General features: G+C 46.3%; 2 protein-coding genes across 3 annotated transcripts in view; one reads left to right on the plus strand and one right to left on the minus strand.

Annotated features, from left to right (window-relative positions):
- Positions 1-5,673, plus strand: part of LOC100934670 (gasdermin-D) — a 62,548-nt gene extending 56,875 nt beyond the window's left edge. The window contains exons 9-11 of the mRNA XM_012541995.3: positions 1,056-1,200; positions 3,313-3,392; positions 3,739-5,673. Of these exons, the coding sequence (XP_012397449.2) occupies positions 1,056-1,200; positions 3,313-3,392; positions 3,739-3,987 (474 nt within the window). The 3' untranslated portion in view covers positions 3,988-5,673. The remainder of the gene's footprint in view (positions 1-1,055; positions 1,201-3,312; positions 3,393-3,738) is intronic.
- Positions 5,674-12,221: 6,548 nt separating this feature from the next.
- MROH6 (maestro heat like repeat family member 6) lies at positions 12,222-24,050 on the minus strand. Of its 2 annotated transcripts, XM_031947323.1 has the most exons (15): positions 23,459-24,050; positions 22,713-23,187; positions 22,188-22,343; positions 21,466-21,620; positions 20,343-20,514; positions 19,930-20,102; positions 19,681-19,818; positions 19,282-19,396; positions 18,775-18,918; positions 17,725-17,904; positions 17,204-17,359; positions 16,622-16,741; positions 15,071-15,173; positions 13,987-14,052; positions 12,222-13,536 (listed from the first exon to the last, which is right to left on the minus strand). In XM_031947323.1, the coding sequence occupies exons 2-15, from the start codon at positions 23,001-23,003 to the stop codon at positions 13,298-13,300; spliced, it is 2,208 nt and encodes a 735-aa protein (XP_031803183.1). In that variant the 5' UTR covers positions 23,004-23,187; positions 23,459-24,050; the 3' UTR covers positions 12,222-13,297. The 2 variants fall into 2 exon arrangements, with proteins under 2 accessions (XP_031803183.1, XP_031803182.1); XM_031947322.1 differs by having other exon boundaries at positions 22,713-24,050.
- Positions 24,051-24,321: the final 271 nt, after the last annotated feature.

Below are 24,321 nucleotides of genomic sequence, written 5' to 3' on the forward strand. Positions count from 1 at the left end.
GTGTATTACTTCCCCAACTGATACTCATATCTGAGAGCAGATCGGGTACCTATACGTTGGCTATTACCTCAGGTTCTAGGGTTTACCTTGTGGGACTAAACTACTCATTCTGTAGCTCACACACCCTCCCTGGATAAGATTCCTACTTACAATTAGCCAGTAGCCTCAAGTATCTTATAACAGAGGTATTTAATTTGCTCCCATCCTGAATCAATCAGAGATGGTTTGCACATAAAAGGACCAGAGTATAAAGAGACAACTTTTATAGTTAGTAATATTTCATTAATGTGAATAATGGTTCTGGGCCTTCTGTGACAAAATTATCTAAGTAGAATCTAAGAGGTGACATGAAATCATATTTTCTACCCCCACCTAAGTTTCAGAAATGATTATACATTCCCAGAGCCAGTTTGGAATAGGGAGCCTCCTCAGAGGTCCCCCATATACTGTCTTGGTCCTAATCTTTGAGAAGTGAGCTCCCCTTCTCTATCTGATTCTCTCACTTTGTGGTATAAGGCACTTGACATAGAATCCTTTGTTTAATCATCCTTATTATAGCCTGGTCCCACAATTTCATAAATTTTCAGGCCAAGACAGGGAAAGTTTGAAGTTTCTCCATCTTTGGATGACTTTCTCTCTGGTATAAAAGGATGCAAAAAAAATCCTCAAGGGTTATTCTCCCCTGGTTCATGCCATTGTCACCCTGTAGGCCCTTCCCCTTCTTTCAATCTCCTACTAACCAGCTTTACCTGTCACCATGCATATTATCTTTATTTTCCCTAAGGATTCAAACAGGAAAAGGGAAGAGGGAGGGGGAGAATATTCCCACATGGGCTCCATATGAATCCATGAATCTCTTTCTCTCCCTTGTCACTTACTGAATGATGTGAAAGAACCAAAGCCCTCCAGGGCTGGTTTAGGAGCACAGGATTCTCTCTGAATCCCCAGGTTGTCACCTAGGAGCAGGGCAAACCTGTCAGCTAATCCAAAGGGCCACTTTGGGCAGAAAGATGTCACTGTCCGCATTCAGCTTTCTCCTCCTCTCTCCTCTCCAGCTAGAAGAGAGTTTGTTCAGTGGGGTTCCCCTCCAGAAGACTGAGGGCGCAATGGGAAACATCCTCAGTAACCTGCAGGACCGGAGTGGAAAACTTGTGGAGGAACTAGCAGGGGCATTCCTCTATCTCCTTGGAGCTCTGAGTGGTGAGAAAAATTGTGGGATCAAAGAGTGTAGGGGGGAAAGGAGACTCCAGAACACTAATACTCAGAAAGGAACACCTTTCAACTTCTCTGTAAGAGGCCCTTGGGATTCTAGAGTGAGCTTTTCTTTAAAACAAAAACCCCTGAATCTTTTGTGCATTTTCTCCTCACATTGTCCCTATAAAGTAGAAAGAAAACAGGAAGAAACAAAGGCCCAGAAGGGAAGTGTCCAAAGCCATGTACCTCCACACTACACTGGCTTAGCCCCTTCCTCTGATCACTAGTCCATCATCTCTCTTTCATATGCACTGACTCCCTATCAAAGGCCTTCATCAAGGAGAAGAAAGCTGCTCTCTCCCTGTTAAGTCCTTCCTTCCTGTATTCCCCAGGGAATTCCCCAGTAGTTCTCAGCCCAATGGATCCTACATGGTTCCTCATCAGGGATTTAATTAATACCTCTATGAAGATAACTGTCAGATCCCTGCTTCTAGTCCTAGTCTCTCCTGTGAGCTCTATTCCCCCATCAACAGCTTCCTGTTGGAACTCTTGACCTGGTTATCCCATAGATATCTTAAACTCAAGACTCAAATCAAAATCTGAATTATTCATTCACCCAAAACCCACCCCCTCTTCCTAATTTCTCTATTTCTGCCATTTTTCTTACTTTGAAATTAAATTTCCATTTGATTTCTGACTCCCTTGGCTCCAGGATGCTGTTTGTCTCTAGTTATCCACAGATTAGAAACCATTTTGGTCCAATGGACAGGTACCTCCTCCCCTTATATCAGCCCTAGACCCAGTGGAATAAGAGAGAGCCCTATTTAACATGAAATTTGAGCTTTGGGCCTTCCTCTGTACTGAAGTAGTCCATTCCCTCTCCTTCTTCCCCTATATTAAGTCATTTTTGTGTGCTGGTAGATTCTACCTCCACAATTTGCATCCATCCCCTTCTCACATTTCACCTCCATTTCTTTCTCACCACTCAGTCACTCTTTCTTCAAGTCCTCATCATCTCTCACCTGAATCACTTTAACAGCAATCTAATTGCTATCCCTGCCTCAGATGCCTCACCTTTACCTTCCATCCTACACATAGCTTTCAAAATGAGCTTTCCAAAGCAGAGATCTGACCTTGGAATTTTCTATACAATAAATTCCTTTGGCTCCCTATAATTTTTAAGATTAAATATAAAGTCCTCTGACATTCATAGCTCTTCACAACCTGGCACCCACTTACTATTCAAGCTCTATGACACATTACTCCATTTACACACTCTACAATCCTGCCAAGTTGTCTTCCTACTCTTGTTCATACATATCCCTCTGTCTCTCATCTCTCTGTTTGTATGTTGGTTGTTCCCCATGCTTGCACATCACACTCCTTAGAATCCTTAGTGTCTTCCAAAACTTACTTCAAGGATCACTTCCTCTATGAAGCCATTCATGATCTTCACAATTGATAGATATAAAGTACTTGAGAGCAAAAAAAATTTTCCCTTTTTGCTTTTCTATCTCCAGCACCTAGCACAGTCTCACCATTAGTAAGGCATTGAAGAAAGGCTTGATTTTCCCTTACCATCCTCTCTTCTCCAACTGCTTAACTTTACTGGAAGTCCCTTGACTTGCAACATTATAAGACCTAGAAAGACTTGACTGATGGACTCCTTCCTTCAGCTGACCATTCCAGGCTTTATTATTCATCACTGCCCTTTTCTCATACTCTACATTCTTGCTCTGCCTTGTATACAGCATGGCTTCTCTATTGCCATGCCCTTGTAAAGCCTAGAAAATATCTAGCTTCTCAACTCCTCTTCTTAGCATCCTTAGCTTCCTTCAGAGCTATGTTCCAGTAACACCTCCTACATGAGGCCTTTTCTGCTTCCCCATGACTATTTCTCTCCCTGAAAGAGACTTGGTACTTACCCTCTTTGTCTTCTCAATATACACTTATCCATGTCAATGCTTTGTTGGGTGAGGGACATACTCACAGTATAAGCTATTTGAGAGCACAGACCATTCCCTTTTTTCCTTTCTATCTCCAGCACTTAGCCCAGTCTAACCATTAGTAGACCATTTAAGAAAGACTTGACTGACTGACTGATTGATTTGTCCCCAGCTCTGAGTGAAATCCAGTATCAGATCCTGATCCAGTTGCTGAAGACAGAGGAAAAGATTCTGCCTCAGGAAATAGACCTGGTAAGAAAAGCTGTTTACTTCCCAAAAGTAAGCTGGGCAGCCACAACTTCTCAAAGCCTTGGAATGAGCAGCCTAGGCTCTAGAGAATAATAAGAAGTGGGAGAAATGGGAGCAATCTAGATTGGGAGTGTCTCAGTTATATGAATGACCTGCTCCTTTCTCTGCCCTGTTGCCCAGAACTCAATGGAATGAGTTTCTGACGTCAGAGCATTTTTGGCCTCAGGAGGAAAGCCTAGCAGTTCTCTAAGGACCCTAGTTTCTCAGGGGATTTTCTCAGAACAAGTAGAAAGTATCCTGTTCTCTTTCCCAAGAGGCACTGGGTTCAGTCTGATCTTATTTCCTATAGGTGAGAGAAATTCTGAGGAAAAACTTCAATCAGACCAAGGAGACGACTTTTTCCCTTCCTTCAGAGCTGCTGTCCTTTGCCAAGGACAAGAGGGAGGAATCCACCCTCGTGTGTGTCCTGTTGGGAGAGTGTGGATTGGAGATCTCAGGAGATAAATCCCAATTTACCTGGAATCCTAATGCTCTGCACTCCCTTTGTGCACTATATGGGAGTCTGGAAATGCTGCAAGCTCTCTCTAAAGGCTGCTGAGCCAGCCTCCTCTTTCCCTACCCATTTGCCGTGTCAAGCTGCTGGAATCTACCCCCATTTTTCTAGATCTGAGGCCCAGCAAGCCAACTGTCCCCTGAGTTTGGCAGAGCACAATCCTTTGAACTTACTCTCTGGATGCTTCCACCTTCTGGTAGAATCACACAATTATCATCTTTCTTTGACCAATATCAGGGGTTCTCTGGGCTCTGCCAAGTACTAGACAAGTCCCCATGTTCTGAACAGAAAGTCCTGCTATGAATCAGTCTTGTCTCATTATTGCTGTCACCCCTCTTTGTCGGACCTACAGGTCACTGCATGCCCATAAATGTAGATATCGATTCTGCCCACATCAAATGAGTCCTCCTTACCCCTACCCCTGTCTAACTTCCCCTCTTGCATACAAGCCATTTTAAAATTAAATTTCCATTTGATCCCTGACTCTCCTGGCTCCAGTCTGCTGTGTTTGGCTCTAACCATCCAGAGGTTATAGGTTAGTTCCATCCAGCTGACGGGTACCTCCACCCCCTATGTCAGCCTCAGAACTAGTGGATTAGGAGACAGCCCTATTTCAAATTAAATTTGATCATGAAATTTGAATGTTGGGCCTTCCTCTGTGATAAAGTACTCCATTCACACCCAAAATGAATCCCCGGAGTAATGACTAGACAAGTGGTCATCCAGTCTCCACTTCAAGACCAAATTACAGGGAAGCATCCCAAGGTAACTCATTTTCCTTTAGGGCAGATTTTATTATTCCCAAGTGTTTGTTTTTCCCCCCACATCAAGCCTTACTTAAACTGCCTATTTGCAGTCTTTGTCTACTGCTCCCAGATTTGCCCTTTAAGGTCTAGAACAAGTACAATCTCTTCTCTGTAGCTCTATAAATATTTGTATGAAACTGTGAGGGCACATTTCCTTCACCTGGTGCTCACACGACATGGACCCAAGGCCCTTTTTTCCCTTGTGGTTGCTCTCTCTGGATGTTGTCCAGTTCATCAGTGCTCTGAAATTGTGGTGCTCAGACCAGATGGAAATGAGACCAGGGCAGAGGTGGAACTATCCTCTCCCTCTCCCTAGAAATCAGACCCCTCTTGATAAAGCCTAAGATGGCTTTAGCTTTTGAGTGGTCACCTCACACTACTCATTGAGCTGGCAGCCCCAAAAAACCTGCTGCTCTATGACCTTGTCTTGATATCTCATGGAGAGGTTAGCTTCCATCTGGCTCAGGTAATTTTTAAGTTCTTTTCTTCAGTATGGTTTTGTACCTGTTTTCCCAAGCTATTAGTTCTCTTTTCATATCTTTTTTTCCCTAGCTCTTGCATCTTTCCCCATTATTTCCTCTATTGCTCTCATTTGATTTTTTTAAAATTATGCTTTAACTCTTTAAAAACAAAAACAAAAAAATCTTTTAGGAATTCCTGTCAGAGTTGTATTCAAGTTGCATTTTTTTGAGGCTTTCTTGGAGATATTTTCAAGTCATTCTCTTCTGCATGTGTGAAGTACTTTCCTAGCTACCTAATAATCCTTTATATTAGAATTCTTTTTTTTAGTTTGCTTATACCATTGGATTGTAAACTCCTCATGGGCAGGCGAAGTCTCTTTGTATCCCCATTGTATTGCCTGTCACATAGTAGGTGTTTAAAATTTTTTGATTATTTAATAAAAGCTAGATGACTTAACTTTCAACTCCCATCTCTTTCAATTGCAAAATTAGCTTGTGTCATCTTTATATGAATAATAATGTGTGTCTACCTTTTTAGAATGCAAAGTGCAAAGGCAGAAATGGTTTTCTTTTTATCTTTGTATACCAATGCTTAGGAAGTGTCCTGGAATATAATAAAAGCTGTTGATTGATTGTTAGCTTCCCTGGGCATCAGTTTCCTTATCTGTAAAATCAAAGAGTAGACAAGATGATTTCTTGGTTTCCTTCCACTGTAAGTCTACGATCCTTGTTTCAATTGACATCATTTTTATTTTTTGAGAAGCATAGAGAATTTGGATGAAATACTATAAAAACAAAATAACTGTTAGAATTTCTAGTTTGTTTTTCAAATACAAAGGGGTGAATTTAGGCCAGAAAATTACGCATTTCATAAAATGCTACTGAAGGGAGAGGGAAACTATTTCTTTTCTGAAGTTATGTTCCCATTAAGAAACTATTTCTTTTTGATTTGTGATCCCTTTTGGAGTCTCAGCCCTTCTGGGGAAGGCATATCCCCCCAGATAAGTTATCTTTGGGGATGTCAGAGCCTTTGATTTAATTAGAAATCCTGGTCAAAAAGCACCCCTTTGAAATGCTGTTAATTCCAATAGATCTGGGCTGGAAATCGATAAGCATCTAAACCTGGGAACCTGAGTCCTGAAGTCTCAAGACTCCTTTAAAAAGGCAGTTTCTGGACTTGCTCTTTATAGAGAGCCAAAAGTAGCTTGCTCAGCTGCTTAGGACTCTCTGCTGAGAAGGCATTCTCAGCACTAGATTCCATTTCCTTAATAGGACTCTGCCATTATAGAAGTCACTCTTTTAGCAAACTGGTTTCTATCCAACAAAAAACTTTCATTTTGCCAATTGATGATTTGGGGATGAGTGAATTCTTTCATTTTAAACCTGCAGCTGATTAAAAGGGGATTTTAACAACTCTCTTAATTGCCACTAACCTCATCACCAACAGGAATCGAGGGGATACAAACCTCATCACTATGACATCACCAAAGACATGCATGGCTAGAAAAAGAAGTAGGCAAATCATACATGGCAAGGACAAAAAAGTCCTGGGCTTACAGAGGTAGTCTATGAAAAGAGCCAAAAAAAAAAAAAAGGAACTTTAGCATATCCATTTGTTCCCTTAGGGAAAATGAAAAAAACATGAATAAAAAACTTAGTGGGGAAAAGATACATATTCTTCAGATGATTATAAATCACTAGTTAGTCCATGTGTGTGTGCATGTGTTCCACAGACCTTGGATTTCATTTGTGTAAGTAGATGATGCTGAGAAACTTTCTCTCCCAATGCAGATCAGAACCTCAGAGAGTTGCCATGAACACTACGGGATGACAGAACTTGCCCTGAATCACACAATAAATACATGGGAAATGCAGGCCTTGAATCCAGTTTTTCCTGGTTCCAAGACCAAGTCTGTATTCACTATCCCATGATGCATGCATGTAAAAAAGGGCACCTATGTATCTGTACATACATGCATATAACCATAGGCACATAGACTTTCTTAGAACTGCATATTTTTATATATGCACACATTTATGCATGTTTTTATGTGGATTCAGTGGTTATTGTTCTTTGTTTTCAAAGTGTCAAGCTACAGTGTCCCTCACTGTGGCTCATCAGACCAGTCCAAGCTCAGAATGCTCTACCACAGGTCAGACACAAATAGGCCAAGGGAACATTTGGGTGGATTCTCTAAATCTGCATAGCTCATGATTCCTTGGAACTACTTCAATTCTGCATTATTCATAGAGCACAGCCCCTGCTTTGATGCAGGCACTCAATGCTGGGTGTTCATGGGTCAGTGTCTCCCATGTCTCCCAATTGATCTGAAAATTCTTCAGAGAAGCCTTGACAGTGTCTGTGTGAGCTCTTGCCTTGTGTGAGCTCTCCATAAAATAGTCTTGTAGGAAAGGAGGGGCAGCAGTTCAGTGAACAGGACACCTGCCCTGAAATCAGGAGGATCTAAATTCAAATTTGGCATCAGACACTTAATACTTCCTGGCTGTGTGACTCTGGTCAAGTCACTTAACCCCAACTGTCTCACAACAAATTTTTTTTCAAATAAATAGTTTTTTTAGGCAAGTACATCTTTAGCATTTGAAAAACGTGGCCAGAGCATTTGAGTTGCCCTTTCTGCATAGAGTTGAAATGCTTGGGAATTTAGTTCAAGAAAGGATCTCAGGGTCCAGTATCTTATCATGCCAGGTGATCTTCACAATCTTCTCAAGAAAATTCAAATGAAAATGACTCAATTTCCTGCCATGGCTCTTGCGGGCTCTCCAGGTTTCACAGATATACAACAATCAGGTCAGCACAACGGCTTTTCAGTCAAGTCCAATATCTCCCCTTTCCCATACTTTCCCTTTGAGTTTCCCAAATAATGAGCTAGCTATGACAAAGTTCATGTCACCTTCCTTATAATGTGTACATGCCTGGACAGAAGGCTGCCAAGACATGTTTCACCTATATAGGATTGCTTGCTATGTAGGGAAGAGAAGTGGGTAGGGACAGAGAAAAGTGTGGGACTCAAGGTTTTGCAAGGGCATTAAAAACTATCTTTGCTTGCAATTTGAAAAATAAAAAGCTATTATTATGGGAAATAAAAAGAAGACTGCTAAGAGAAGTGAACTTATCCAGAGTATTCAAAACTTCTCCATTTACCCTTAACCAATGGTTGCACATATGAATGGCATGGTGCTGACTGGTAAAGCTCCTGTGCTTTCTTGGTTTTAATTTTTAGGTCAAAATCAGCACAAACAGCAAAGAACTGATCTATACCTTGTTCCATCTCTGCTTCAGAGGCTGCACAATCATTTGCAAACAAAAAAGCATTTCTGTATATTGTTTGTACATGTGTGTGTATATACAACACATATCAAACAGGCCCAATAGATGGACACTGAATTGGACCCAGAATTGAAAGGGGGGACACAGATTGTGTCATCTCTGGAGAAATTTGAAAGTGTTTTTAATGATATTAAACCATTCCCTAACACAAATGCTCGTCTTCACACAATAGCCATCTGGTAAAGTTCTATGGCTACTGGAGAATCAGAATTACACATCACCGACACAGAGAGGGTATAAGTAGCTTCAGCAGAACCAGCAATGACAACTTGTGGCTAAAAAGGGGGGCAAAAGTTACCAAGGAAATGTGTGATTGGCAAATGAAGCGAACTGGTGATGGAACTGAAAGGAAAGGATGTGAGGAAGGAGGTGAGAGTGCTGCAGAGTTAGTCTCAAAATGTCACAAGGTTCCAATCACTTGGCCTGCCAGATAAAATTTATTATGCCAGGACATGCTAAGTGCTTAGGAATGGGGGTGGGGGGGGAAAGAAAGGAAAAAAAGTCCCTGCTGTCAAAGACCTCCCTCTCTAAGTGGGACAACTTGCATGCAAGCAACTATGTACGAGTGATCACAAACTGAACAAATTGGGGATAGTCTCTTCCTCAAATTCATTCTCTAACCAGTAACCTACAACTCACCTACACAATGTCCTTATTACTTGGCTCAAGACTTTACTTTGGGCCATTAGTCTGCCCATTTTAAGGACAGACAACAGATCTAAGATCTCTCTCATATTTCTATCTCCTGATTGCCTGAATTTATTATAAAGCCTACTGTGGAAATGTAGTGCTGGGATTCCTCCTTTTCCCCTTATGCTTTTATTATCTTTTCTTCCTTTAGATAATTTATATCAAATAAAGAACAAACAACTAAATAACTTGTATCTTGGTCACTCAAAGCTCTCGCAATTGTTTCCATGCTTCCAGCATGGAGATCCTCTATAAACACTGGGTCCAATCTAGATGTCTTGCTATCTTATCGTCATTTCTAATTGTTTATAAGCATGTCCAGGTCTTCAGTATTAAGGTCAAGTTTCACTGGCCTTGAAGAACAATTTATTAAAATTATTTTTGCCTTTTTCATTTATCTTCTGCTTATTAGTTCTTTTATTTTCATCTTTGATTGTTCTTGGAAGAATTGCTAAGTAAGATATCTTGCCACACTTTCCTTAAACTTGTTTTACTCTGCACTCATTCTTTCTGTTTTATGAGATAACAATGCTTATAATTGTCTATCATCCTTCTTTGTAAAATTTCACCAAAAGGGGCAGCTAGGTGGTATAGTGGATAGAGAACCAGCCCTGAAGTCAGGAGGATTCGAGTTCAAATTTGACTTCAGATACTTAACACTTCCTAGCTATGTGGCCCTGGGCAAGTCACTTAACCTCATTTGCCTCAGCCAAAAAAAAAAAAAAAATTCACAAATACTTTTTATTCTAACCTGGTGTGATAGTTGGCAGCTATCTTTCTCTGGCAGGTGAATCTTATGCTTGATGATTAAGATCCTTTCTAGGCTTTTTTGGTCTCCCTATTAAGTCAGTTAACTTATATTGATTAGTAAATAGAAAGAACTACTACCACAAAACAACTGAAAATGAGTATTACAAAATTACAAGAGCAATAAGAAGACTTAAGAGAAGGTTACTGAAAATGAGTATAAGGAGGAAGACAAATGAAGTGGATGGTAATCCATTTCCTTAGATCCTCCCAGATACACATCATCTGTGTCCAGATATTGGGCATAGCATTTTCACTTTTTGTTGTTGTTTGCTTGCATTTTGTTTTCTTTCTCATTTTTTTCCTTTTTGATCTGATTTTTCTTGAGTAGCAAGATAATGGTATAAATAGGTATACACATATTGGATTTAACATTTTTAAGATGTTTGACATATTTTGGATTACTTGCTACCTAAAGGAGAGGGTGGGGAGAAAGAGAGAAAATTTGAAACACAAGGCTTTGCAAGGATCAATGTTGAAAAATTATCCATGCATATGTTTTGAAAATAAAAAGCTTTAATTAAAAAAATGTTGTTGGAACTGAACTTTTGGCAAGAAGCTGCCCATTTCCATTCAAAGACTTTTAAGCAAACTATTTCCCCTTGAAATAGGAATCCCCTTTGCCCATCTGCAAGCTCCTACTGTTTAATCCTATTTCTCAATCCTAGTTTGTGTAAGGGCAGAGCTGAAGACTGGAAGAACATCATGGAGGGATTAGGAAGAGGATGAAAAGCCTGGATGCTAGAAACAAGATATTACAGAAACCTTTCATTCAAGGCTGCTTTACTGCTAATAAAGAATCCAAGGAGAAAGTCTTGACAGCTCCTAATTCTAACTCCATTGTTAGACAGCCTAGAGCCAGGAAGGGTGTGATGAAACAGTATGGTTCCTCATGGCAAGACTGCCATGGAGGGAACCAACAACAGATCTCTTCTAACAACAGCTTCTAGTTGTTTTAGTTTAGAATGGGATGGGAGCTCTCACTTTTTTCTACAGCTTCATGATCTACAAAGCACTTTCCTCCCAATAACTCTGTCCAAGAGGCAGCGACTACTGTCTCCATTTTACAAAAAAGACATCAGAGAGGGAAAGTAACAAAAGTCACATTATCTGAACAGTTAATGGCTTCTTGAGAAGTCCAAATATTATGTCTTATCTTTCCACATAATTTAATAAATATATTTTAAACTATAATGTGAGTGTTTCTTTGCAGATCCCAGGGAGTAGAGAAGTTGAGAATCTTAGTGGGAAATTAGACATAAAAGTTACCTCAACTATAAGAGGAAATTTTGGCTGTTTCTTAGCCTCTCTCTCACAAGTGTCCAGTGTATTCCTGGCCTAATTTCACACACAGAATCAAAATCCTCATTAAGTGAAAAATAATTGCTCCTGATTTCCTAAACTTTATAATCTTTTCATATTATTTCCAAACTCTCTTTAGTCCACTCACTAAGATCTTTAATACCTTGAATGAATGAAAAATTATGCATTAAGCACAATGTATAAGGCACTAAGTGGTAAGAATTGGGGATACAAATACAAAAGTGGGCCACTACCACCCCCCACTCTCCAAGAGTTTATATTTTATAGGGGAAGACATCACAAATAAGGGAATGGTGGCCACAAAAGGATGTTTTGGTCTAGGAAGGCACAAGGTTGGTAAGGGAACCATGGGGTAGTCAAATGATACTCTTTTGGGAAGAAGTAGCTATAGATCTAACAATAGGTTCCTATAACAATAGATTCCTCCAAGAAGGGGGAAAGTTGGGGGAATAAGTGTAGGATAGAAGGGAGGAGGCAGCAGGGATATATTTGCCAAACAGCAGGGTGGAAAATGGCCATAGAGAAAAGGCACTTTCAGGTGTAGAAATCATTCTCAATTCAGGAGAAACAACCCCTTTCCTCCTGACACTACCTGGCCCTAAACCCATGGTCTCTTACTTACTTGGTGTACTTTTCTATTCTTCATTCATTCAACAGACATCAATTCATCATCTAATAATAATAAAAGTTACAACTCATATTGCTATCTCTTTTAGGATTTACAGGTTACTTTCCTCACAACAATCCCATGAGTTAGGAAATACAAGTATTCTTCTCATTTTACATGCTTAGTGCTGGAATGAAGTGTTGGGGACGAAAATGAATAAGATGGAGCTTCTGCCCTCAAAGAACTTATAGTTTAATAAGTAAGGCACATTAGCAGAGAAATAAAACACATCTAAATACTATCAATCAATGCATCAAAAGAATCTATCTATAAAGTGCTAGATCAGAGGGAAAGATAGCTTGCCCTCATGTTTATGATCCTGTGCTTGGCTCATGCTGAGAGACCTCTATAGTCTGGGTCACTTGGGCTCTGCCTGATAACCCCAGGCTAAGGGGGACTGTTATTTATTAGGGATGGGAGCTCTCATTTTTTTCTACAGCTTCATGATCCACAAAGGACTTTCCTCCCAATAACTCTGTGTCCAAGAGGCAGTGACTACTGTCTCCATTTTACAAAAAAGGCATCAGAGAGGGAAAGTAACAAAAGTCACATTGCTAATTAGGGCAGAACTGGGACTAGAACATAGGTCTTTCTTCTTCCTCTCAATCTCTGTCATGTCCTACAGAGCACTTTTGAAGGGAGTAGGACAGAGGACAAGAATTGGGATACAGGCGATGTTGAGTGGGTAGGATATGAGGGAGCATTTGGCTTCCCTCTGGTATCTTCCTGTCCTTGCCTCCAGTATTTTCTTCAGTAAGGAGAGAGGAGATATGCTCATGTATATTCTTTGGGATCCCTACTTCTCAGGGCCAGATAAGAATCCCCCATCAGTCAAAAAGACACACATGGGCACAAGAGAAACATCTCCATATGAATGGGAGGTAGGCAGGAAGAGGTAATGCCCACTTCCTCAGAGAGGATTTGACTCATACATCTTGGACCACAGCTGGATGCATTAAGGGGTAATGGGTTCCTGATTTACATGATCTTGTGGGGTCAGGGGTTTAGACACCCCTAAATCAGCTATAACCATTCTAAAGATGACACATCAAAGAGGAAAGTGTCCAGGGGCTCTGCTCTTCCACCAGAACCGTCCAGGCAGATATACCTGGGAAGGTTCCCCCTTATGAAGTGTTAAAAGAATCCATCTTCATGCCTGGGGTGTGAATACCTAGGAAAGATCCAGGCAAGAGCAAGGGACCTGGCTTCTTTGGCTAAACAAGTGTTCTTCAAAAGAGAAGGAGGAGACAACTCAAGACGGTGCCCCACACCCCCAGAGGCCAGCCCGGCTCCTAGGCTTGAAGGGGCTATCCTCATAGACTGGTCTCTCCCGATCTTGGTGGTGGGCCCAGCAGCAAAACAGCTGCCAAGGGGAGAAGCTACCCTGATGGGGAGAGTCCTGGTCCCGGCACACTAGCCGCACTTGGTGCATGGTGATGTGGGAGACATCTCGAATGCAAGGCTCGGCATCCCACTGCATTTCCCCAAGGTCTGCAGTAGGAAAATAGGAGGGAAGGCGGAATGTTAGATCCCTGGAAGGCCCAGATCCTCAGCTTTCATCCTTCCCAATCAGTCTTCCTGCCACTCTAACCTGACCTGCTTTCTCCACTTTCCTTCCTTGTTACCTAGTTTGGAAATCACCTCTCCAGGAAAATTTCCTTGTGTAAATCACAACTCACTCCAGTCATCTCAAGCATCCTCTCTACTCCCAGAATTTATTTCAATGTAGATCTTCTATCCATGTGTCTCTCTGTGTGTCTCTGTATCCTACATGTGCCCCTCAGACAGAGGGCTCCCAAAGGGCTGTCATACATGCCCCATGGCAAAAGCAGGCCATTCTGCTCTGTACTCTGTCTTTTTATACTCTGACACATTCTCATTGCTTTAATAATAAACCACCCACACCATGAGCCCCAGATACGCCTAACATCCCCTTCCTACCATGCAGCAGTGAGTCTACCAAGCCAGGGTTGACACAGTCAGGGTCCATGTGATGAATCAGAAACCCTGAAACCAAAGAGTTTGGATCATCAGTCCTGACTTTGCCACTTCCAGTTCTGAATGTGACCAACTTTTGACAAAAGTCTCTGGGGAATATGCCTTTTTTCAAGAAAGGAGAGAAACTCACAGGAATGAAACATAATTCCACTGAGAAAGAAAAGGAGTGCTGTCCAAATCCATCTAACTTGCTGACAAAAGACATTAAAAAAATCACACCAAATGAGAGGGTTTGGAGAGGTTGCAGGAATGGTACAAGAAGGATGGACATTGATGAAATTTCTGTAGGTGTAGAAGATCAGAAAGAAGACAGGTAACCAAGGATGAATATACAAAAATGGAGTGGATAGTGCTAGGGGAAATAAAGTAAGAAAAATGCCAAGGACAACAAAAGGACCTTTTAAAAAAAATCTATATTAGGGACAAAAGAAAGATAAAAAAGAGGCAGATCAATTGCTCAAGGTGATTGGAACAGTGATAGCAGGTAGTGGGGAAAGGGAAGAACTAAGTCTTTTCTGCTTCAGAATTCTCAACCAAGGAAATGGCTGGCAGACTAGGAAGGACTTTAGGAAAAAAAACAGTTAATTGGGAATTGGAACCTAAATGAGGAGATAGAGAACACCTATGATGCCAAAACTCCAGGCCCCAGGCCTCAAAGAAGAGATATGAGAAGATAACTCCCCTCATTCTTTTGCAGAAATGAGAAACCCATATGGGGTGGGATACTACATATGACTTCAGATTTTTTTAATATGTTGTTTAGTTTTGTGAAACTTTTTTCCTTTATTTTTTCTTACTTTATGATAAGGGATGTTATTCTGGGAAGGAAGGATGAACAAGGAATATAATAGAAAAATATTAATAATAGAAAAATATTTAAGGGGAAAAATCATGTGGAAATATGCTTGAGAACAGATGGTTCTGCTAAAAGGATTCACAGTAAGCCCCCAGTCAAGCCCCAGCTACAGAGAATAGAGTTGAGCCAGGACCCCTAGCTCTATAGCTTCTGTGACTAGCTAGAGCTTACCTATGAACATGGCTGCCACCCGTCGAATAGGAATATGGGGACTCCTCAAGTAGCCCTGGGCCTGGCTCAAGAAGTCTGAGGCACGGCCAGGGTACCACTGCACCTGAGGACAAAGGGAGGCAAGGTATGAATTGGGATATATGTCTCAGTGCAGCATGGGAAAAATGCATGGGTACTCTGGGAAGAACATAAATGATCATGGAAAAAGTTTGCTTCCTGCTTCCTCCTGATGGTCTTTTAAGGGTCGGCTCTGCTGAAAGAGATTATTCACCAGAATGGGTAACCTGAAGACAATGCATTGTCTTTACTGCAAGAGATTCCCTAGTAGGGATAGGGCTAGTGAGTGGGTGATTTCCTTGGTATAGAGAAATCTCCCAGCTAAAAGAACCACCTCTTCCACTGAAAGTTTCTAGTCTTAAGAGTTGCTTGTGCCTGGAGAGACTTACACAAACTGATGCTGAGTGAAACGAGCAGGGCCAGGAGATCCTTATACACTTCAACAACAATACTACATGAGGACCAATTCTGATGGACCTGGCATCTTCAGCAATGAGATCAACCAAATCAGTTCCAATGGAGCAGTAATGAACTGAACCAGCTATGCCCAGAAAAAGAACTCTGGGAGATGACTAAAAACCATTACATTGAATTCCCAATCCCTCTATTTTTGCCCACCTGCATTTTTGATTTCCTTCACAAGCTAATTGTACAATATTTCAGAGTCTGATTCTTTTTGTACAGCAAAATAACGGGTTGCTCATGTATACTTATTGTGTATCTAATTTATACTTTAACATATTTAACATCTACTGGTCATCCTGCCATCTGGGGGAGGGGGTGGGGGGTAAGAGGTGAAAAATTGGAACAAGAGGTTTGGCAATTATAACTGCTGTAAAGTTAGCCATGCATATAACCTGTAAATAAAAGGCTATTAAAAAAAAGAGAGAGAGAGAGAGAGAGAGAGTTGCCTATGGAGATTGAATGTAAATCAACACATGAGATATTTTTCTTTCTTTTTTTCTTTTTTTTGCTTTTTCTTCTGTTTTTTTTTTCCTCTCTTGTAGTTTTTCCTTTCTGTTCTGATTTCTCTCCCAACATGATTCATAAAGAAATGTGTATTTTTAAAAAGTTAATGTATATGTATAACCAGAAAAAAAGAAAAATTTTTTAAAGAGGGAAGAAAGGAGTTGCCTAGAATCCTAAAAGGTTAAGTGGTCACACAGTCAGTATATGATAGAGGTAAGACTTCAATCTAGGGCCTCTTATTTCTGAACGTGACTCTCTCTTCCCAGAAAAGCCAAACGGCTCCATCTCCATGAGTCCCTAAGGATGGTCAGCGGCAAGGAGAGACACTCACTGGCGGGAGGGCCCGTAAATTTTACCTCCCAGGAATCCAGAGGGGAACACTGGAGGCTGTTCCTACTAGTTCATATTTGAAGCTAAGCGTCTGGGGAGGTGTTAAGGGAAGGGAATAGGCGCTAATTTTTTGAGGGGAGCCCTTCGGTCAAGGTGCTGGCTTTCTCCGCTCCCCCTGCCGGAGCCCCCACTGACCAGGCGTCTGCAGGTGCGGCTGAGAGCTTCCGGGCTGTCGTAGTGAACCATGGCCGAGATCTCCTCCAGGAGCCTCCAGCGAAGGAACCGGTCACAGCGAGCTAGTGTCCACTCGGCACTCTGGAAGGAAGGGCCGAATGGGAGCTTGGGGGGGGCACGGGGACTCAGCCCCGAGATCGGGAGGACACGGGAGCTCTCTGGGGGTTGCGGGAGAGGAGGGAACGCGACGGGCCCCATCGCTCCCAGCACGGGAGGCAGGACCTGTGTCTAGCGCCATCTTAAGCAGCCTTCCGCTCCCCTCGCTCCGGAGGGAGCCGGGGGGAAGAAGGAGGAATATGGGGGGCGTCCGGGGAAGGAAGAGGACCCCGGGTAATAGGGAGTGAGTTTGTTTTGCTCTTTGGGATCCTCGGGTCTTAAAGGGCTGGCGGTAATTGTTGATTATGGGCTCTGAAGAAAAAGGGGGAAGCGCCCGCGTGGCGGTCTCATCACGGGGGGAAGGGAAGCCGGGGGCTCCGGGACAACAAGGGGGGCCGGGATCGGGGGAGAAGAGAACAGCGAGGAGGGGGCTGGGGCATCCCAGACCTCAGCGGCGTCCAGGCTCGGGTCTTGCAGGCGCAGCAACAGGGGTACGAGGCTGCCCAGCACCAGCTCCCGCACCGCCCTCCTGCGCTTCGGGGAGCAGCGACCCACCAGGGTGCCCAGAAGCCCAATAGCCGAGGCACGGACGGAGTCCTGGTCCTGCAAGGAGGGAACAGAGGCTGGGGGGACGGGGCGGGGCGCGGGACTTTCATTGGCTGTGCTCGTGGCTGAAGGGGCGGGGATTCAGGGGGCGGGACTTTCATTGGCTGTGCTCCTGGCTGAAGGGGCGGGGATTCAGGGGGCGGGACTTTCATTGGCTGTGCTCGTGGCTGAAGGGGCGGGGATTCAGGGGGCGGGGATTCAGGGGGCGGGACTTTCATTGGCTGTGCTCGTGGCTGAAGGGGCGGGATTCAGGGGGGGGATTCAGGGGGCGGGGATTCAGGGGGCGGGACAAACCGAGGGTTAAAAAGGGAAGGAGGCGGGGCCCGCCCACGGCCCCCCCCACCCTCCCCTCGCCCCCTCACGTGGTCCAGCAGAGGCCTCAGACGCGAGCCCAGGCTGCGGCACTGCGCGCTCACACGCGCGCGCGCTCGGGGCCTCAGCAGGAGCCTCCGGAGCGCGCCCAGGGCCGCCCCCACCAGCCGAGTGTCGGCTTCGCCAAGCGCCCCCAGCAGAGCCCGGAGCAGCGTCCCCACGTGCCGCGCCTGCGCAGAACCAGAGGCGTCAGGGTGTTCCCCCCGGCCTTTCCCCCCCCCCCGCACGATCACTCCGCCCCCCACCCCCACCCCGCGCCGTGGGCGGCTCTTGGTTCCCAATGCTCCTTCCTCGCCCAGCGCGGGGTGGTGCGGGAAAGCGGCTCCGAGTAATAACGCCCCCGGGGGTAGCAAAGCCCTTAGCCCTCGAGGAGGGCGTTTCAAATCTTTTTTTATTTAATCTTGGCCGTCGTCATTCATATCTAACTTATGTCTCTGCCCCCTGTTTGCCCCCTATGTTGTTTGTTTCAGGTTGGCATTAAAATGGCTTCAGATAAGCCCCGACACAGATTTGCCCATCTTTAAAGAATTGAGAATTGACTGTTTCATTGTTCCCCACTCTCAACCCCTACGACCGGGGCTTCTCTGGGAACGGAGCCGGTCTCTTCCTGCACCCAGTCCCCATGTGGAGCACCCCACGGGCGGGCCAGCCCCTCCCCCCCCCCAGGCACCCCACGGGCGGGCCAGCCCCTCCCCCCAGGGCATCCCACGGGCGGGCCAGCCCCCCCCGGGCACCCCACGGGCGGGCCAGCCCCTCCCCCCCAAGGCACCCCACGGGCGGGCCAGCCCCTCCCCCCCAAGGCACCCCACGGGCGGGCCAGCCCCTCCCCCGGGCACCCCACGGGCGGGCCAGCCCTCCCCCAAGGCACCCCACGGGCGGGCCAGCCCCTCCCCCCAGGGGCACCCCCCACAGGGCGGGCCAGCCCTCCCCCAGGGCACCCCACGGGCGGGCCAGCCCCTCCCCCAGGGCACCCCACGGCGGGCCAGCCCCTCCCCAGGACACCTCCCCCCCCCCAGCCGACCAGAACCCCAAGGGTTCACCTTTCTGCGGTTCAGAGCCAGGTGGCCCAGTCCCAGGAGGCCAAGCCAGCGCACGGTGGGCTCGGGGTCTGCTTGCCAAGCAGTCAGACGCTGCACAATGGCTTCGTCTCTCAGTAGTCTGGCCGTGGGCTGACTCTGAAGAAGCTGAGGAGTTGGAATAGGGGTGATTCAAGCAATGGGGCTCCTTTGGGTGGGTGGGGAGACCCTGTCAGGCCGGGGTCATAAATGGGGAAGACCCACCATTTTCCCCAACATGTCTGCATCCCAGAGAGGATCCCGGCCATTAGACTATCATCATCACTAGTTCAGGAAGAACTGAGGCCGGGAGAAGGAAAGTTATTTGTTCAAGACCGCCCAGCCACTCAGGACCGGAGCCGGCTCAGAACCCAGCTTTTCTGACACCCAAGGCAGGGCTCTGTCCACCACACAGTCCTGGAGGAGCAGGGCAGGGGGGTCAAGGAAAAGCCTCCGGGCTCTGTGGCTCCCTCTTAACCCAGGAGCACTCACCCCGGTGAAGAAGGCCATTGCAGTCAGCCGAGGGGCTTTGTCCGTGCTTTGTAGCCGCGGGAGTAGGTCTGCAAAGAGCCCCCGCAGGTGGTGGTCAGCATGAGCCACTAGGGCACTTGGGGGGACATAGGAAGGGGAGAGGATGAGGGAGAGCTGAGAAAGGAACCCTGATTATCTGCTCCCCGACTTCCTTCTGCCTCAGTCCGTTACCCCCTGCTCAACTAGCGTCCTTGTCCGTCAATCAGTCCCTGCTGGCCTGAAGAACTAGCCAGATGCTGGGGCCATCCTCCTGAGACCCCTTTGTCCGTTTCCTCCTGTTCCCCCCACCCCAGGATGCCCTCATGTTGAGTCTTCCTGTTTATCCTTCCTCCCTCACAGCCTCCGCCCCCTAGCTCAGACCTGGCCAGCAGGAGGACACCCTCCAGATGGGTCCCAGATCCTATGAGGCGCCTCCAGCCCCCACTCTGCTCCATGCAGGTCACCACCATTCGGCCTCCATCCCCATTGAGCAGGGCCTTCAAAGCTTCCACAGCGCAGCTGGAAGCAGGGAAAATGAGTGAGGAACAGGAGGGAGGTGGGGGTCACCAACTGAGCCCCCTTTCCCCTTCCTGCCCCTTCCCCTAATTCCCATTCTATTCCAATTCTCACCTAGCATGGTTGTGGGGAGGACCCCGGATCTTCACTTGAACCTGCGGGGAGGGGGCACACCAGGCCAGCTGGTGCAGCTGTGTGACCAGCGCAATGAGCACTTGTGGGTAAAAGCCCCTCGTGGCGGCCACGCATCCCGACACTGACAACATTTCTCCTAGTGCTCTTGTGGCCTGCAGAGACACACTGATGTGTGTGAGAGCCCCCCTCGACTCACAGACACACAGACCAAACTACCTTCACCCTTGAAACGCCCCCAGGGTTCTCCAGGAATCTGACTTCCTCCCACAAGACTATTTTAAGTGCCAGAGGAGCACTCACACAGGGGTTCAAACTCTGCCCCCCTTTCCTTCCCACCCCCGCCTTGCCAGCCCTCCCTCCTCCAAGCTACCTCAGACTAGGGCTCGACTCACTGCCAATGCCTGGGTTTGGGGTTTGACTGCTTGGGGACTCGGGCCTGGGCTGGAGCTGAGGCTGGGGCCCTGGAGCTGGGGCGGGCCCTTCACCTCTTGCAGCAGGTGCACCAGGACCAGCCCGTTCACCCTCTGGTTCCTGCTCAGGCCCCGCCATAACTCAGCCGCTGCACTGTGGAGAAAGGACCAAGGGGGAAAGTGGGAAGGTCTGGGTGGATGAAGGTCCCAGGAGAGGAAGGGGGAGAGGAAGCCAGAACCTGAGGTCTGAGGGAAACCTGGCCTGTCGGAGCTCCCATTGGAAGACACGTTGGTCCAGATGGGAGGCCCCGGCCCTGAGAGGAGGTCCTGAGACTAAAGGGATCCGGGAGTTTGGGGAGTCAGTTACTTTTCTTGTATACCTCAGCACAGTGTTAAGTAAGTGCTTAACAAATGCTTGTTGACTGACTGACCGACCCTGGCAAGGTCAGTCCTTGTCCTGGAAGGGAGGAGATTTGGGAACTGAGATGAGAGAGAGCCAGAAGGTGGGAGGTTTAGGAGAAGAGGTGGAGGAAACCTTGGGCCTGACAGGAGGCCATAAGATTGAAGTAGATCTTTGAATTGAGGAAAAATTGGGAATAAGGAAGTCCCTGGAAATAGGGGAAACCCATGGAACAGAGGGGACTCAAGAAATAAAAGCAAAGACTGAAACAGGACATAGATCTTAGGGGAAAGACCTTAGACTCAATGATTGAGAGGAGACCTAAACTGGGGGGGAGGAAACTTTGGGAGTCAGGGGCCCCAGGGACTGAAAATGAGGAGGAGACTGCAGGGAAACCGTGGAACAAAAGAACATGGTGCCTGAGAGAAGAACTCCCTGGCTCCATCTGATAAATGGGGTCATGACCCAGGTATCTATGACCAAGCAGGCAAGAAGCCCAAAATCTTGGCTCCTAGCTTAGCCTGGCTTGTGGGTGTTGGAATGCAGAGCAGGTACTAATTAGGGCTGGGCACTAATTAGGAGCTGGGGGTGGGTGCCAATTGACTTCACCAGCACAGGAGAAGGAAGGGGAGGGCAGCTGGGGATGTCAGGATACCTGCTTCCTTTCCTGCCCAGGAGGCCCAGAGGGAGTGGGGTGCCCAATACCTGTCACAGGGCAGAGAGTGAGACAGTAGGGTCTGGACCACTTCATGTGTGTGTTCTGCTGCCAATGAGCAAAGTGCCCTCAGAGCCACCCGCCTTGATCTGCCTTCCAAGAGCTGAGCCATCTGTCCATGCAGTCCCTGGACCACTTCACACACCTGGAAAGGAGGGACGAGCTCACTCTCAAGGTTCGATGAGATCCACTCCCTCCAGCCTCTCCCTCAAACAGCCCCAGTGACAATGAGCTGCCCATTCTACTTTTGGAACACTCATTTATGTACAGGTTTGGTTCATATTGGGCTCAAATCTGCTTTGTGGTTTATCACATTGCTCTGTGTTCTGTCCTCTGAGTGTAACAAAGTAGAAAAATCTAATTCCCCTTCCACAGGACGGTTCTGGAGATATTTGAAGAGGTACCTGTCTGACTTTGGGGCCTTGCCTTTTTTAGAATGAGTAATTGGACTAGATGGCCCCTGTAAGCTGTGATGTTGTTTTCTGATATTCTATGTTTTGATGTTCTAATGTTCTGTGTTTTTGGATCCTGGTATTCTAAGAATCAAATTCTGGGAGCCCGGGAGCTAACTGAGGGCCAGAGGGAGGGGACGGGGAAAATCAGGAGCAGGATTCTGGGAGGTATCAAGGAAAAAGGGAGCCAGGGGACAGATTCAGCTAAAAATGGGGCTTTGTGAAGCTTGAAGGGGCCGGGTTTACAAAGGGGTGCTGACCTTTTCTGGGAGCTGTCCGCCCTGAGTCTCCTCCAAAGCCGAGGAGAGACTGAAAGCCAAGGCCTGGGTCCCTGAGATGCCAGCATCCTCAAGGCAGACCACAGTTTGAACAGCAAAATCTGCCAAGGAACCAGGGACCAGAAAGCACTGAGGATGCTGGATAGGATGAAGGAGGAAACAGAAGTGAAATAATAAGAAGCCTTCATCCAATAACCTGTCCCTCTAATTTCTCCATCCTTTTTTCCTAGTTTTCTTTTAATCTCTAAGGTCTTCAACATCTGTCCCTTAGCTGCCAACCCCCTCGATCCACCTCCATAAGCCTTCTCCTCTCCAATCCCTGCCCTCTTTCCCTCTCATCCCAATCATCCTCTAACCCTTGAGGGCCTTGATCTTCTTAAATCCCTCCCTAATACCAATCTCCCAAAGCCTCCAGCTTCTTCCACATACCTCCATCTCTCTCTCCCAGCTGCTCACCAACTATTTGTACCCTGGGCTGACCTCTATCATCTCCAATTCCCCCAGTACCTGTTCAGGCTCCCAGAGCTGGGGCTCAGGATCTGAGCTAGAAGCCTTTGGAGAGTGGGGCTCATTCCTCAGCACCCCAGTGGCAGTATCAGGTTCCAAATTCTCTGTCCTTGGTGCAGTGACTGGTTCAGTGGGGCTTTCAGACTCCTGAGGGGGCTGCCCTTGGCGTGGTCCAGTCCCCTCTCGGCTTAGCTGTATGTCCTCAGCCAATGCAGCCAGAGTTAGGCCTCCAAAAGTCCCTGCAGGACCCCTCTGGGCTCCCCCAGTCCATCCCCGCCTCCCTCTAGCCATATCAAGCCCCGAGGCACCAGTCTTGGTGCACTGCCCTCCTTTTCCCACCCCCCAAAACAAGTACTAACAGAACCTCACAGGTGTGGGAAACCTGTCCACGCCAAGGGCTTGCACCTGCTGAGACTTACCCTGACTCCTACCAAGGCCAGGTGTGGCTGCAGGTGCAGGCGTGTCTAAGCGTGTGCTGGGGAGGAGTCAGCGTACAGGATCATTGAGCTTCTCCAAGTCCAGAAATAGGTAGTGATTTTCTCCCCTCCCTTTTAATTTCACTGGGGATCCTTTACTTTTGACCTACCCATTGAGTCCCCTACCCCAGAGACTTAGGGATCACAGGAGCCTACGATTTAGTATGAAGGGATCTTAGAGATCCACCTTCATCATTTTATAGATGGGAAACCGAGGCCCTGATCAGTGAGATGATGATAAGCAGCAGAAACTGCGGGACCCAAAGTTACCTTTCCCATCACAGGGATCAATGTCCAAGCACCTCAAGTCTGAGGTGAACAATGTGGACCTCTCTGAGTAGTTTTTGAGCTGGAAATGGTCTCCTGGAGAGAAGCTAGTTCACCACCTCGGAGAAGATTCTGAAAAACAGTCTGAGATCTGCTTCTCCCTGGGCAGCTATTTAATCTCTGGCAGAACAAAGAAGTTATAGGAGTTTAGCCAGAGACCAGATAGTGGAGCACAGCCTGATAGTTCACAGAACAAGGCAGTGAAGCTGAGGATCCCTCCCAGCACCATGTGTGGGTCAGGAAGAATGCTCGTTTGGCAATCCTGATGCTGGGCCAGCCCTGGAAGGTAGCCTTGGAGGGAGGATGGGCAGGCCTGTCTCCAAGGCTGCCTGAAGACTGCTTGTTATTTATTGTTACTGTTATAGGCCCAAGGGGCAGGGGAGGATTTTTGTTTTGGCTGGCCAAGCTGAGTCCAGGGAAGCTGGCACGCTTTTGTAACAGTTGTAGGGTACAAAGGCAGATTTGTTGGGTTACTGACCTTATTTCAAACTGTTCTGGGAAGAAAACATTTTTGTTTTTCAGTCATTTTCAGTTGTATCTGATTCTTCATGATCCCATTTGGGGTTTTCTTGGCAAAGATACTGGAGTGGTTTGCCATTTCCTTTTTCAGCTAATTTTACTGATGAGGAAACTGAGGTAAACTGGGTTAAATGACTTGCCCAGGGTCACACAGCTAGTAAGTGTCTGAACCAGATTTGAATTGAAGTCTTCCTGACTCCAGGCCCAGAGTTCTATCCACTATATCTAATGGAAGTAAAAATAGAGCAAGTGGTTGACACATTTTCCATTAACAACCCTTCCCTACT

The sequence above is a fragment of the Sarcophilus harrisii genome, chromosome 1 (genome assembly GCF_902635505.1).
Source record: "Sarcophilus harrisii chromosome 1, mSarHar1.11, whole genome shotgun sequence".
In the NCBI taxonomy this organism is placed as follows: Eukaryota; Metazoa; Chordata; class Mammalia; order Dasyuromorphia; family Dasyuridae; genus Sarcophilus; species Sarcophilus harrisii.

What these genes read in the sequence shown, in the direction of transcription:
- MROH6 (XM_031947323.1), bottom strand. Translation starts at nt 23,003, where the DNA reads ATGGCTAGAGGGAGGCGGGGATGGACTGGGGGAGCCCAGAGGGGTCCT. An exon ending in CCTCCCCACAACCATGCTAG is followed by an intron (nt 19,819 to 19,929) that starts GTGAGAATTGGA and finishes CCCTGCTTCCAG; the next exon opens with CTGCGCTGTGGAAGCTTTGA. An exon ending in TGGCTCTGAACCGCAGAAAG is followed by an intron (nt 17,905 to 18,774) that starts GTGAACCCTTGG and finishes GGTTCTGCGCAG; the next exon opens with GCGCGGCACGTGGGGACGCT.